This window comes from Ursus arctos, unplaced genomic scaffold, assembly GCF_023065955.2.
Source record: "Ursus arctos isolate Adak ecotype North America unplaced genomic scaffold, UrsArc2.0 scaffold_14, whole genome shotgun sequence".
Classification (NCBI taxonomy): Eukaryota; Metazoa; Chordata; class Mammalia; order Carnivora; family Ursidae; genus Ursus; species Ursus arctos.
In genome coordinates this window covers 22,263,327-22,277,970 of record NW_026622808.1, presented here as the reverse complement: position 1 = coordinate 22,277,970, position 14,644 = coordinate 22,263,327, and the positions used below count along the sequence as shown (strand labels likewise).

At 38.6% G+C, this 14,644-nt stretch overlaps 1 protein-coding gene across 1 annotated transcript; it reads left to right on the top strand.

Annotated features, from left to right (window-relative positions):
- Positions 1-11,576: 11,576 nt before the first annotated feature.
- On the top strand, positions 11,577-12,560 carry LOC113250211 (olfactory receptor-like protein OLF4). Its single transcript, XM_026491562.3, has one exon. It carries the CDS (start codon positions 11,577-11,579, stop codon positions 12,558-12,560), a length of 984 nt encoding a protein of 327 aa, XP_026347347.3.
- The last annotated feature ends 2,084 nt before the right edge of the window (positions 12,561-14,644 follow it).

The following is a 14,644-nucleotide window of genomic DNA, read 5'->3' as shown; positions in this document are numbered from 1 at the left end:
AGGAGTATGATGCCTCTAGCTTTGTTCTTCTTTCTGTGATTGTTTTGTCTATTTGGGGTCTTTGTGATTCCATAAATGTTGTAGGAGTGTTTGTTCTATTTCTGTAAAAAATGCCACTGGAATTTTGATGGGGATTGCACTGAATCCACATATTTCTTTGGGTAGTATGGGCATTTTAATAGTATTCATTCCTCCAATCAACAAGCATGGCATATCTTCCCATTTCTTTGTGTCATCTTCAAATTTTTTCCAGAAACATCTGATAGTTTTCAGTGTACAGGTGTTTTGTCTCCTTGGTTAAATTTATTATTAGGTATTTTATTCCTGTTGTTGCAGTGGTAAATGGGATTGTTTCCTTAATTTCTCTTTCTGATTATTTGTTATTAGTGTATAGAGATGCAATCGATTTTTATATATTGACTTTATGTCCTGCTGCATTCATTAATTATAACAGATTTTTTCTTTTAAACAATTTCTTGAAATACAATGACATACAATAAACTAAACAGATTTAAAACACAAAATTTTCTGATCATACAAAAATTAATAGTGCATATTGCAACAGTCCATTTATATATATGTCAAGAAAGTGCACCAAAGTTTTTTTTCTTGTCTCTAACAATTACTTTATTTTTATTTTTTTAAGTAATTTTTGTTTTGTTATATCAGGCACCATAGAGTACATCCCCAGTTTTTGATGCAATGTTCCATGATTCATTATTTGCATATAACATGCACAAAAGTTTTAAGATTTTGTTATGGAATTGTAAAAACTGTAATAAACCAGAAACCTCTGTTTTCTTATTTCTGATGGTGATGTGGGATAATAAGCCTAATTCAGGTGGATGTTGTTAGGAATAAATACAGTGTTTGGAAATAGTTGCTGTCTATTAAGTCTTTCATGGGTAAGGAGCAAATGTACATATATGTATGTGTGCATTTGTACATTATTTCATACAAATACACTCTTACACATGTATGAACAACACACACTCAGTAATCCCATCTTTTATGTTGAAAGGAAATTTGAAAGAAATTTGGAGAGGATAGAAATCAAAAGAGTGAATATTTAAATTAGCATGAAATTAAAAGGATGTAGAAATTTAGACAGAAAGACTTAAGGTAGAATGGGCAAACGTAATTTAATTTTTGAAAGATTTCTTTATTTTAGAGAGAGAGAAAGCTCTAGTGGGAGGGGCAGAGGGAGAGGGAGAAAGAACTTCAAGTAGACTCCCTGCTGCACAAAGCCCTATGTGGGGCGCAATCCCACCACCTGAGATCATGATCTGAGCCAAAACCAAGAGTCTGATGCTTAACCCACTTCACCACTCAGTCGCCCCATGAACTTAGTTTTAGTAATGAATTACTTTTTCTAATGTTAATGCACAAAGGGCTCAAAGTCAGAATTTATATTTAAAACTGAAGTCACAGGACCCCTAACTGGCTCAGTCAGTGGAGCATGCAACTCTTAACCTCAGGGTAGAAAATTCAAACCCCACATTGGACATAGAGATTACTTATTAAATAAATAAATGAATAAATAAATAAATAAATAAATAAAATCACATTTATATGTTAGCAATGGGGAATTCACTTTTTCTATTCCACTTAAGCAATGGAGCAGAAGCTCAAATTGAATCTACTTTGTTTTTTTTTTTTTCCTTCCATTTAAGCTTGAATTTCAATACAAAATGTCCTTACCCAAGAGAAGAGAAATGAATTAATTCGGAGACCAAAATTTGCTTTCCTCCAAAACAATTTTATTGGATAAATACGTGTATTTCATTCTTATTTCTGCTGTAACTAGAGGCTTCAAGAAACAAATTTATGCTCCTACAATTTTGGAGTTCAGAAGGCTGAAATAAGTCTCAATGGGCTAAAATGAAGCTGTCTGCAGGTCCTGGGTCCTTCTGGATGCTCCAAGAAAAACTCTGCTCTCTTGTCTATTGTAGTTTCTAGTGACAACAAGCATTCTTTGGCTCATTGCCCTTCTTCATCTTCAAAGGCAGCAATGTGCCATCTTCACATCTCTCTGATCCAACTATTCTGCCTTCCTCGCCCACATTCAGAGGACCATGATGATTACATTAGTTCCAAATGCATAATCTTGGCCAATCTTAAAGTTCAGATGGTTAGCAGCCTTATTCCATTTGCTACCTTAAACCTCTCTCTCTCTCTCTCTTTCTCTCTCTCTCTCTCTCTCTCTCTCTATATATATATATATATATATAAAACATAGTCAAAGTTTCTAGGGATTGGAATGTGGATGACTTCAGGAGGCTCTTATTCTGCCTACTAGAAAGTCTTTTGCCGGGTACCTTGGTGGCCTAGACAGTTAAACATCTGCCTCTTGATTTGGGCTCGGGTCATGATCTCAGTGTCCTGAGATTGAGCCCTGCATCAGACATCATACTGGACGTGGAGCCTGCTTACTCCCCCTGGCTCCCACAAACTCTCTCTCTTTAAAATTAAAAAAAAAAAGTCTTTTCCAAAAGTATATCATTTGAGGCCACTCAAGGGTCCTTATATAAAATAAATAAACACACTCCAATGTTTATTACAGCATTATCCTCAATAGCTAAAATATGTAAAGAGCCCAAACATCCATCAACTGATGAATGGATAAAGAAGATGTGGTATACATCACAATGGAATATTACTCAGACATTAACGAATGAAACCTTGCCATTTGCAACAACGTGGATGGAACTAGAGGGTATTATACTAAGTGAAATAAGTCAGTCATAGAAAGAAAAATACCACATTTCGCTTGTATGTGGAATTTTAGAAACAAAACAGATGAACACGGGAAGGGAAGGAAAAATAAAATAGATAAAAACAGAGTGGAGAAAAACCACAAGAGACTCTTAACTCTAGGAAACAAACTGAGGGTTGCAGGAGGAGAGGTAGGTGGGGGATGGGGTAACTGGGTGATGGGCGTTAAGGAGGGCACTTGATGTAATAAGCCCTAGGTGCTGTACAAAACTGATCAATCACTAAATTCTACCTCTGAAACTAATAATGCACTATATGTTAACTATTTAAAATTAAATTTTAAAAAATCTTGAAAGAAAAAATAAATACAAATAAAAGACTTTTTTTTGCTCAGGACATTTTATTTTTTATTATTGTTATTATTAATTCAAAGGCAAAGCTAGTTAGTGGCAGAAGTGGAACTTCAGAATGAGAACTTTCACTCCCCAAGGCTTTTATTTATTCCCCTTCTATACTATACACGTTTATGCACTTGAATTTAATAGCCAAGAACTTCAAAGTGTGGTGGTTTTTTCTGTGCTGCCCTGTGGTACCCTGTGGTTAGAAGCAATCCATGGCTACGGGATCATCTTTTTTCACATAGCCAGATAGACCTGACTTCTAGGCCATGAAAGGAGCTAAGTTATAAAGCAAGTCCCAATTGCCTTCAGGTCTCCATACTCCATACTTCAGGTCTCTCTACTCCATGGGTGTAGTATCAGCATTCAAAAAACATTTCTATCTTTGTGAAACAAACAAACACACACACACAGAATTTCTCACAACCCCTAGAATGACTGGATATACTAGTCATTCGACATTTTATGCAAACACAATTTTTTTTTTGTGAAGAGCACCTACAACCACCTGCACCTTACTCTATCACAGGACGACAGCCTTGCTACTCAAAGAGTGGTGCACAGACCATGACCTGCAGCATCAACGTCACTCAGGAGCTTGTTAGAAATGCTGAACTCCTGGGCCCACCAGCACCTGCTAAAGCAGAATTTGCATTTGAGTTAGAATCCTAGGTGATCCACATGCACTTTGATGTTGGAGAAGTGCTGGCCTAGAGTGCATCATCTCACACTCTCAATTTGACCTATGAGGCAGAGTTTACTTGTTTTGGGAGCTGTCCTGCTCATTGGAGGTGTTTAACAGCATCTCTTAGATAGTGCCAGATATGCCCAGGGGAAAGGACCACCTCTGGTTGGGACGACTGGCACAGAGGTTGAAAACTGGGAGCATCCTGAGAGAATACAATCAGCAGCCATCCCTTTCTGCAATGATAACTTTGAGAAGCTCACTAAATTCTTCAAGCCCCATTTCTCCATGGGGAATGGAGTTCACACTAGTGCTTCCTCACAGAATGAACTTTTATAAAAATTAAATAAGGCAACTCCTATAAGGTGCTAAACTTGGACCATAGGGCATAAAATATCTCTTACATTGAACAAATATTTTATTTTTTTTATTTTTTAAAGATTTATTTATTTTTTTATTCGACAGAGATAGAGACAGCCAGAGAGAGAGGAAACACAAGCAGGGGGAGTGGGAGAGGAAGAAGCAGGCTCATAGCGGAGGAGCCTGATGTGGGGCTCGATCCCATAACACCAGGATCACGCCCTGAGCCGAAGGCAGATGCTTAACTGCTGTGCCACCCAGGCGCCCCTGAACAAGTATTTTATAGTGATATTTTAAGTCATAGCCCTGAATTTGTGACAGAAGTCTGAAATTCCTAATTGTTTTGGCAAAATTGTCATGAAGCTACGGAGTGTAGAGTCCAGGGTTTTATATTAAAGGAATAAACATCATCCATTTTGAGAAAGGGAATAGTAACTTTTTAGAGATATCAGGGCTTGTGTCTCCATCACAAGTCAATGCTCTGAAGAACCCAAGGGATCTAGTCAAGACAGATTCCTCAGCCTTAAAAAGGAGAAGATGTTCATTGAGCATTACATCAAAAACAAATGATGTGCTATGTGTTGGCTAATTGAATTTAAATTTAAAAATTAAAACAAAAAAAAAAGAGAGAGAATATGATCACTCAGGAGTGGGATAAGGGGCTGGGAGCTGAGATCTCTGAAAGGCAGACGGTCATAGAAAAAGAGTAAGAAAAACTGACTTCACCTGGCTTGTCACCTGGTCTCCTAGGAAGAAATTCAACAGGAAAACTCTCCTTTCTGTCCACACTAGTGTCCCACAGGGAAATCATGTGCCTACAGGTGGGAGGAACAGAGGGAAATGTGCCTAATGAGCAGACCGAACCAGCTGTAAATACTCCTCTGTTGCAGTCCTGCAGCACAGGCAACCTCGGGCTGGACAAGACCCGGTCATCTCTTGTGCAGTCCTGAGTCCGGATGAGGCACTGGAGTCTGACCCATTCCTGCTCTCTTGTCTGGGCACAGAGCTCCATCCTCCATCATCTACCAATCAAACAGGTATTTTGATGTCCATGTAGAGACCTTCCTCTCTGAGACCCCATCTAGATGAGTTTTACTGCCCAGTAGGGACTGCAGGAGAAGGTCAAGAGAATGAAAGTCAAGAGCATTTACCTGAGGTCACCTGAGGGCCAGTCCAGCCCAATCTAGAGCTGAGAGTTTGCTGTGGCTGTTTGCTGGCTTAAGAAATGTATTGATTGATTCATTTATGTATTTATGATGCTAAAAATAGAAGTGAATTTTGAACTCAGAAATGCAAGGTTCAAACTTACCTACTAAATGATAATAATAGAAACCCGATTAGACAGGGGATGGGAAGCATGAAAGAAGAACATGAGACCAAGGATTTTTGCACTTAACCAGTGTAGAAAAGTCAAGTATTAGCTCTGGAGAGATATGCAGTCAAGTGAGGACAAGCCTTGTCTCTTTTAAGATGGGACATATTAGACTATATTTCCATACTGAGGAAAAAATCCAGACGAAAGAATTCTCGCAGGTACTTCCCTGCAAGAGCAGTACATGAAACCTACGTATCACAGTACCTCCTCTCCTTGAGCGTTCACATGAAATTTTTAAAATATATTATGTGAAAAGGGTGTGCTAATGAGCTTCCTTTCCTACTACCTCAGTACCTGTGAGCCTGAACATGGTCAGGGTTAGCTAGCCACACACTCTCTGTCAAAAATTGTCTGTGGGAGTCCATGGGGTTTGCATAGTGGGGTTGAAGTTGTTTTATTTCTGTTTTTTATTATGTTCTTCCAAAGAATTGCTGTTTATTTCACGAATTTAACTACTTGCTATTTTGCTTTTTTATGTATGTGTAGAGAGAATGTGTGAGAGTGTATGAATTTTGTGGTAAAATCTGTGAGTTAGTCATAATATATTTCCTCCACTGATTTTCTAAAACTGAATGTCATCTTAATACCCTTTACTTGTGAATACCTGCTTTCTGAAACATAAAGTGAATGTCCTTCTTCATCCTTATTGTTCACAAATTGCCCATTATACATATTTCCAACTAGTGTTCACATCTCTGTAGTCCTTATTGTTCCTGTGGACTTTTATGATTGGATCTATTTCTAAAATAGAAATGCCATCACTTGGAAAGGATTCTTCTTTACGTTTCACCAAGAATCACCTTTACCTTCCATAAACACACTGGTCCCATATCTCTTTATGTGACACGACACTAAAACTTTAGATACTGCTTCTCTCCACATTAAAAGACTTTTTCAAATTCTTTTATTCCCAAGTCCTTGGCAATCTTATTTGTATTTGGACACATGTCAATTTCATTAAATTATTACTCTTTTAAATCTTTTTGTTCAGAATTTGGTTTTGGGTCTTCTTTCAAGTTCTTTTCAGACAGTCGTTTTGAGCCACTCTGCTTAACTTCAGTGCATTTTCACTGTTCTTTCTTCAAAAGGCTCCATTACTTTTAAAGCTATTCTGTGTTATACACACTTACACATTCACGCACTTCCAATGGGACTGTACGAAAAGACACCTGTGCATATCGTAAGTTCTCTTTACGTTCTGACACAATCTTTTATTCTAGCTCCCCGCCCCAGTCCTTCTGACTCAAGAACACCTTCTACATGTCCCTTTACTCAACCAGTGTGATGCTGACTCATTTTTTCAGCACCTGCATGACATTACAGGGTGTGGCTGTGCCATTTACACTTCTGATGATCTTTCTTTTTTTCTTATTAAATTATGATTATATCAATGCTACAAAAATCTTCAAATAGTTAAAACTATGTTTCACAACCAGAGGTGATATTGCCTCCAGGGAACATTGAGCAATGAAGACATTTTGGGCTGTCACTCCGGGAGGGGTGCGTGGAGGCCAGGGATGTTCTAAACATCCTACAATACACAAGACACAGCCCAGCACAGAGAAGGTTCTGGCCCAGAACATTCGTAGTTCAGAGACTGAGAAATTGGGAGTTAAAGAATATCTGTATTTTTTTTAATATTTTATTTTTTTAAGTAATCTCTACACCCAACATGGGGCTTGAATTTGACACCAAGCTCAAGAGTCCCATGCTTTACCGACTGAGCCAACCGGGTGCCCCAAAGATTATCTGTATTTTTAATATTTGTAATTGTCTTCAGAGCCTCCCCAAGACATTTTAACACTTCACAATTCTGACAACAAAATTAGAAAGTACCCTTCTACCATTTATTTAAAAGTTCCAACCCCAGTCGATGTGACAACCCTGTGAATGTTTTCTAAGTGATGGTGTGATAGAGATTTTTTCTGAGTTTTTAAACTATTAGTGGGCTCAGACGAAGATTCCTACATTTGCTCACCATGTTTATTTGCCTATTATTATTATATGTTCACATATATCTATAATTATCAGCATTTCAAATAATTGTTATGAATCACAGTTTCTCTAATGACTTTTAGCTAAATATTTTTGACTATGAACTACTTTTAAATTTTCATTAGTTAAATATATCTATCTTCTTACTTCTAAGATTTCTGCCTTAATTATGATGGTTTGCACACCTGTGGGCTTTATATGTAGGTTTCTAGATGTGCATCCAAAATGGAATGGTTACTCCAAAACTGAGGGATTACTACAGATTTTTGTGAGATGTGTGAGATACGAAGCCACTGCACTTACTTCCACATAGAAAGCTATTTGTGCCAAGTCCCATCAACATTCCAGTCTTTTCCAACTGAATTGAAATGCAAATTTGAGTTGTATTAAATACCCATATATTCACTGTTGGTGGGAATGCAGGCTGGTACAGCCAGTCTGGAAAACAGTACAGAGGTTCCTCAAGATGTTAAAAATAGAGTTACCCTATGATCCAGCAATTGCACTACTGGGTATTTACATCAAAGATACAGATGTAGTGAAAAGAAGGGGGACCTGCACCCTTATGTTCATAGCAGCAATGTCCACAATAGCCAAAATGTGGAAAGAGCTGAGATGTCCTTCAACGGATGAATGGATAAAGAAAATGTGGTTTACATATAAAATGGAATATTACTCAGCCATCAGAAAAGATGAATATCTACCATTTACATTGATATGGACAGAACTAGAGGGTATTAGGCTGAGTAAAATAAGTCAAGCAAAGAAAGACAATTATCATATGGTTTCACTCATATGTGGAACATAAGGAATAGTGCAGAGGACAATAGGGGAAGGGAGGAAAAGCTGAGGGGGAAGAAATCAGAGAGGGAGACAAACTATATGAGACTCTGGACTCCAGGAAACAAACTGAGGGTTGTGGAAGGGGAAGTGGGTGGGGGAATGGGGTAACCTGGTGATGGGCATCAAGGAGGGCACATGATGTAATGAGCACTAAGTGTTATAAGCAACTAATGAATCATTGAACATTATATCAAAAACTAATTTGATACATTGGCTAATTGAATTTAAATAAAAAAGAAAATATTTTTTTAAAAAAAGAGTAAAATCATGGAACACTACATCAAAAACTAATGATGTACTGTATGGTGACTATCATAACCTAATAATAAAAAAAGAGTAAAATATAAATAAATAAACATAAATATCCATATATAATAAGACCTAATTCCTAATTCATTCAACAAATACTAAAAGGGCATCTGTTGTGTTCCAGAAATTTCTAAGAACATTCTATGTTTTACTCTTCTATTTCAAAGTCTTGGGGAATTTTATCATTCATCCATGTTGATTTTGTGAAATTACTACTCCTGTAGATCCCGTTTCAGTTAGTTCTCTAAACTCCCTTCAATGTTGTTGAATATAATTGTACTGAAACTGCTTTCTTTAACCTGTTTTTATCTCCTCTGTCATTCTATGCATTTCATAATGTCTCATTTTCTTAAATTTGTTTCCATGTAAGTGCATATACATCCACACCCATAAAGAAAAAGATGAACAGCACAGGTGAAGTCCCTGCTCTTTTGGTCCTTGTGTCAGAGTGACAGACAAGAGAGCAGTGAGATAAATGTGAGTACAAGATAATGACTTGGATAAGTCACATGAAGAATATTCAGAGTAAAAAGGTGATTGACATGGGGTGTTTAGGATTTCACAGAGTCTGTGGGGGGAGGCTTTCGCATGTTGGACAAGGACCAGACCGTGAGTACTTGAGTTTGTCAGACTTACCAAGAAACTGACTAAAACACAAAGCCCATCCCATTCCCCCTGGTGATGGGTATTAAGGAGGGCATGGAATGGGATAGACTGGTGATGGGTAGTAAGGAGGGCACGTATTGCATGGTGCACTGGGTGTTATACGCAACTAATGAATCATCGAACTTTGCATCAGAAACCAGGGATGTACTGTATGGTGACTAACATAATATAATAAAAAAAAACATTAAAAAAAAAAGGAGGGCACGTATTGCATGGTGCAGAGTGTTATACGCAAGTAATGAATCATGGAACTTTACATCAAAAACTAGGGATGTACTGTATGGTGACTAACACAATATTAAAAAAAAAAAAAAAACCAAAGCCCAAGAATGTCAAATAAACAAAAAAACAAAAAAGATATCACGTAAGAAAAATAATAAAAGGGTTCACCTGATCCTCTGTTGGACCAAATAAAAACCAATTGGTCAAATAAATATGGAATAGGCACAGAAAAAAACAGGTCTTCTGCTATCTGCTATCTGGTAATAAAAACACCTAATTTTGTGAAGTTTTGGTTGATTCTCTTTACTCATTTTTCTCTTGTGATGTTCAGTGCAGTCTGTAAGGTGTTTTATGTCATAGAGATGTCACTACTTTTGTCTTTTGGACAATTTATGTTTGCTCTTTTATTATTTTGGGTGGGTATAAATGGGATAAAGCCAGGATTGGATGCCACCAGCAGCATGGAAGTTTTCCTTCCTCATAGTCTCCAGGACAACTGAGCTTATTAGATCATTTTACTCTTTATGTCCATGTCATTTCTCCCTCCATCTCTCTTTCCCTCTCTCTCTCTCTCCATTTATTGAACACAATTATTTATGTTTCCTTACGTGCAGATTGGAAAGTGGCCACCCCAAAATGGATCCCTAAGATGATTTGTCCCTGGGAACGTATGAATAGGAATTTCTGGGTACTATTTCTACATTCCTTATGGGAAAGTTAATTTGATGTATATGCATTCATATCTTATACAGTGGGTTAGAGCAGATGGGGGAGAGGTGAGAAGGACATAGAAGTAACACACACAAAGAGGACATGGTGTGCTGTGTTCTGTGTATGTGACAGTGTGTGTGTGTGTGTGTGTGTGTGTGTGTGCGCGCGCGCACGCGCACATGCATGCATGCACCTTGATGAGTGAAAGCAGTCCTCAGAGTAGGGATACACAGCATCCTCTATTCTAAGATACCCTTATAATACACAGTCCAGACTCAATCAACAGATGATAGTAAGGCGGGATGTTCAATTGACAGGACATTATTGCAACCAGATTCATAAAGTGCAAGAGGTATATAGTGTGGATGAGGAAGTCCCTGTGTCTTGAACATTAAGCAGCTGTGAGGTCACATGGTTCTACGAAATTCACTGCCACCACCTCCCATCACTCTCCTTCTTGTCCATTCCCCTCAACATGGTGGCTTCCTTCTGAGCCCTGATTTTCTTTTTTTTTTTTTTAAGATTTTATTTATTTATTTGACAAAGAGAGACAGCCAGCGGGAGAGGGAACACAAGCAGGGGGAGTAGGAGAGGAAGAAGCAGGCTCCTAGCGGAGAAGCCTGATGTGGGGCTCAATCCCAGGACTCTGGGATCATGCCCTGAGCCGAAGGCAGATGCTTAACAACTGCACCACGCAGGCACCTCTGAGCCTTGATTTTCTGATAGAAGCTCTTCCTCATGACCTTTGAACCAGTGGTCCCCTCTGCCAGGAAGACCTCCTGTCTTCCACCCTCTCTTGCTTGAGGTCTCAGTTCAAATGTCACCTTCTTAGCCAACCTTGACTAAGACCCAACCTAACACCCTACCCACCCTCTCTTTTAACCTGCTTCTGTTTTCTTCATAATGTCTGTCCGGGGGACAGATATCTATATCCACTTCTATCCTATGATCATCATTGAAGTATAGGGACTTTGGCTCTTTAGCACCCTCTAATTTATGACTAGGAATTTCCAAAACAGGTCGACACTCTATTTTTTCCTCAAATGCTTCAAATAACTTCTTATTCAAACTGTACAATGACTGATCTTTTGGGGATATATCTGATGTTGGGATGGAAATCGCTAAAAGGAGAGGACATAGGGATCCCCTCAAGGGGCCCATATCCATTCACAGAATATTGAAATGAGTTTCTTGACTGGAAAATATACATTGTGGCATTTCTAGAATCTGAGCAATGTGCATTTGTATGAAAATTTGTCCTGTTATTTTCCCCTGTGCTGGTAGTCACCTCCACCACATGGACACAGGAAACTATACAAGAATTTCAGAGTTTCTTCTTCTGGGACTTTCAGAGGAAGCAGAACTGCAGCCCCTCATTTTTGGGCTTTTCCTCATCATGTACCTGATCACTGTGTTTGGAAACCTGCTCCTCATCCTGGCCGTCAGCTCTGACTCCCACCTCCACACGCCCATGTACTTCTTCCTGGCCAACCTGTCCTTTGTAGACATCTGTTTCACCTCCACCACCATCCCCAAGATGCTGTGGAACATCCAGACTCAGAGGAAAGTGATCACTTATGAAGACTGCGTCAGCCAGATGTACTTTTTCATACTGTTTGGAGGATTAGACAACTTCCTTCTGGCTGTGATGGCTTATGACCGCTTTGTGGCCGTCTGTCACCCCCTGCACTACATGGCCATCATGAATCCCCAGATCTGCAGACTGTTGGTTTTGGTGTCCTGGATCATGAGTGCCCTCTATTCCTTGTTACACACCTCAATGGTGCTACGGCTGTCCTTCTGTACAGTCATAAAAATCCCCCATTTTTTCTGTGAACTCAATCAGATGATACAACTCGCATGTTCTGACACCTTTCTCAATAACATGGTGATATATTTTGCAGCTGTGTTGCTGGCTGGTGGTCCCTTCCTTGGGATCCTTTACTCTTACTCTAAGATAGTTTCCTCCATCCTTGGGTTCTCATCAGCTCAGGGCAAGTATAAAGCATTTTCCACCTGTGCATCTCACCTCTCAGTTGTCTCCTTATTTTATTGTACGAGCCTGGGAGTGTACCTTAGCTTTGCTGCTACCCAGAGCTCCCACGCAAGTGCAGTGGCCTCGGTGATGTATACAGTGGTCATGCCCATGCTGAACCCCTTCATCTACAGCCTGAGGAATAAAGACATAAAGAGGGCTCTGATGAGATTCTCTGGGAGGGCATCTCTAAAAGGGCCAATTGTCCTGGGGCTGAAGATGTGCACAGGATTACAGAGCCCATAGCTTGAGCCAAATATTGACATTTTTTTTTATCAGATTCTGGAAGTGGAACATGACTTTTCTATTTTTTTCTGGGAATTTCTATTTTTTTATTATTTTTCCCTCTCTGTATAATTTATGTAACTTACTTTATTAAGCTTTGTGATATCTCTGATATCCAAGAGATTTTCCCTTTCCCATTTTCCTGCTCTCAATGGTATTCCTAACCTCACATGTGAAATATTTGGGAATTCTCACTTATTCAAAGGACTACATGATCTGTTAAAAGTAATTTCTTCTTAAATAAAATACATTGTAGTATTATTTCTTATGTTTGACTGAACATTACTCCTGTGGAAAATACACTCTTGGTCACCACAGCTATTTCATAACAGAGAAAAATCTGAGGCTGTGCTTCACTCTTCTGAAGATCATTCCTCTGTCTATCGCTACCTTCACTGCTCTTCCTGAGAATGCAGACTTTGACATACTGGTGGTTCTAGCGGATCATGGGGATTTGTCTACACATTAGGATCCTGTCGTTACACAGCTTGTGTCCACCATGACTGCTATAGTCACTGGCAAAAGAAATAATAATAAAATACATGTCTCCAAGTGGAATCTACACAGGAAGACAAATATGGAAAATATTGATTGACATAATAAGACCTTAGAATCACACTTGACTTTAAGGATGATGAAGCAGAACATTAAATCATACATTTTTTTCTATGCAGAATATTTCTTTCTTAGCCACTTCATCTACTCATTGACTTATGGAATATCAGGATCCATTTGTAAGGTGTATTCATTAAGGTGAAAGACTGGTGGCATGTTTGGGGTTTAGTTAAATTATTTTCTGGTTTCTGATTGAAAATTTCTAGTGCTACATACAAATATGATTCCTTCCATTTCTTTAAGCAAAATATCTCCGATTCTCCAAAAGTTTGCCATAACTACTAAAGGGGCAGCGAACGAACAAAATCAGTATCATCCACTGTATATGATCCTTATAACCACAGGATGACCCACCAGCAAGCTTGGTATCCTGTACAGGTGTGACTCAGACTCACAAGTTGTGGACACACATATATGTCTTTCCCAACTTTGTTACCTCAAAGGGGCCTCAATGCAGTCATTATTTTTAAAGATTTTATTTATTCATTTGAGACAGACAGAGGGCACAAGTAGGGGGATAGGCATAGGAAGAGGGAGAAGCAGACTCCCCACTGAGTGGGGAGCCTGATGCAGGGCTTGATCCCAGGACCTGGAGAATATGTGCTGAGTCAAAGGCAGATACTTAACCATCTGAACATCCAGGCACCCCCAGTGGAGTCATTTTTAATACCGTTACATGAAATAAACTTCAAGGACAGAGTAATGATGAAGGATACCTTCAATTATCAGAATGAACGCCTAGAATAAAAAAAATCAGATTATTACAAATGCTGTCAGTTCTGCCTGATTTGATTATTACATCAGTTAGCTATTGCTGCATACAAAGCATCTTAAAATAAAATGGCTTAGTATAATCTCTTTATTACCAAAGGGGATCGCAGCGTAAGTATGGCAGGGGATTGTAGGGTAGACAGTTGTTCTGATCTCTGCCGAGAGATGTGCAAATCTCTACATTATGTTTGTAAGGCTCATTCACAAGGTGTGTGGTTGTAGCTCTTTTTTGTCTTGAACCAATTTATGTCATTTTACTTCTTTTATATATGTAGGCTAATCTTTTAGTGATTGAAAGAAATGATTTTATCAAATGTGAATTGTCTCAATTTAATTCCACTCTTTTAAAATCCACATGTGAATCTTTGCTTTTTCACAATTGGAAGAGATCTTTCCCAAATCTTTATGTGTGACTCAGCTAACTGTGCTTGGGATCTGACCCTGAGTCATGCACCACTAGAATTTTTAAATTCTATTTATTTTAATGGAGGGACTGTTACATGCGATATACTGTACATATTTAAAGTATACAACTTTAGGACTTGAGTCATTGAAAAATCATGGGTACTGCCAGGTTCCATTTCCATAGAACTCCAAAAGGCTCATGGTTAAGTTCTAACTGCTTCTTTATACTTTTCCTTCTGAAGGAAATGTGGAAT

What these genes read in the sequence shown, in the direction of transcription:
- LOC113250211 (XM_026491562.3), top strand. Translation starts at nt 11,577, where the DNA reads ATGGACACAGGAAACTATACAAGAATTTCAGAGTTTCTTCTTCTGGGA.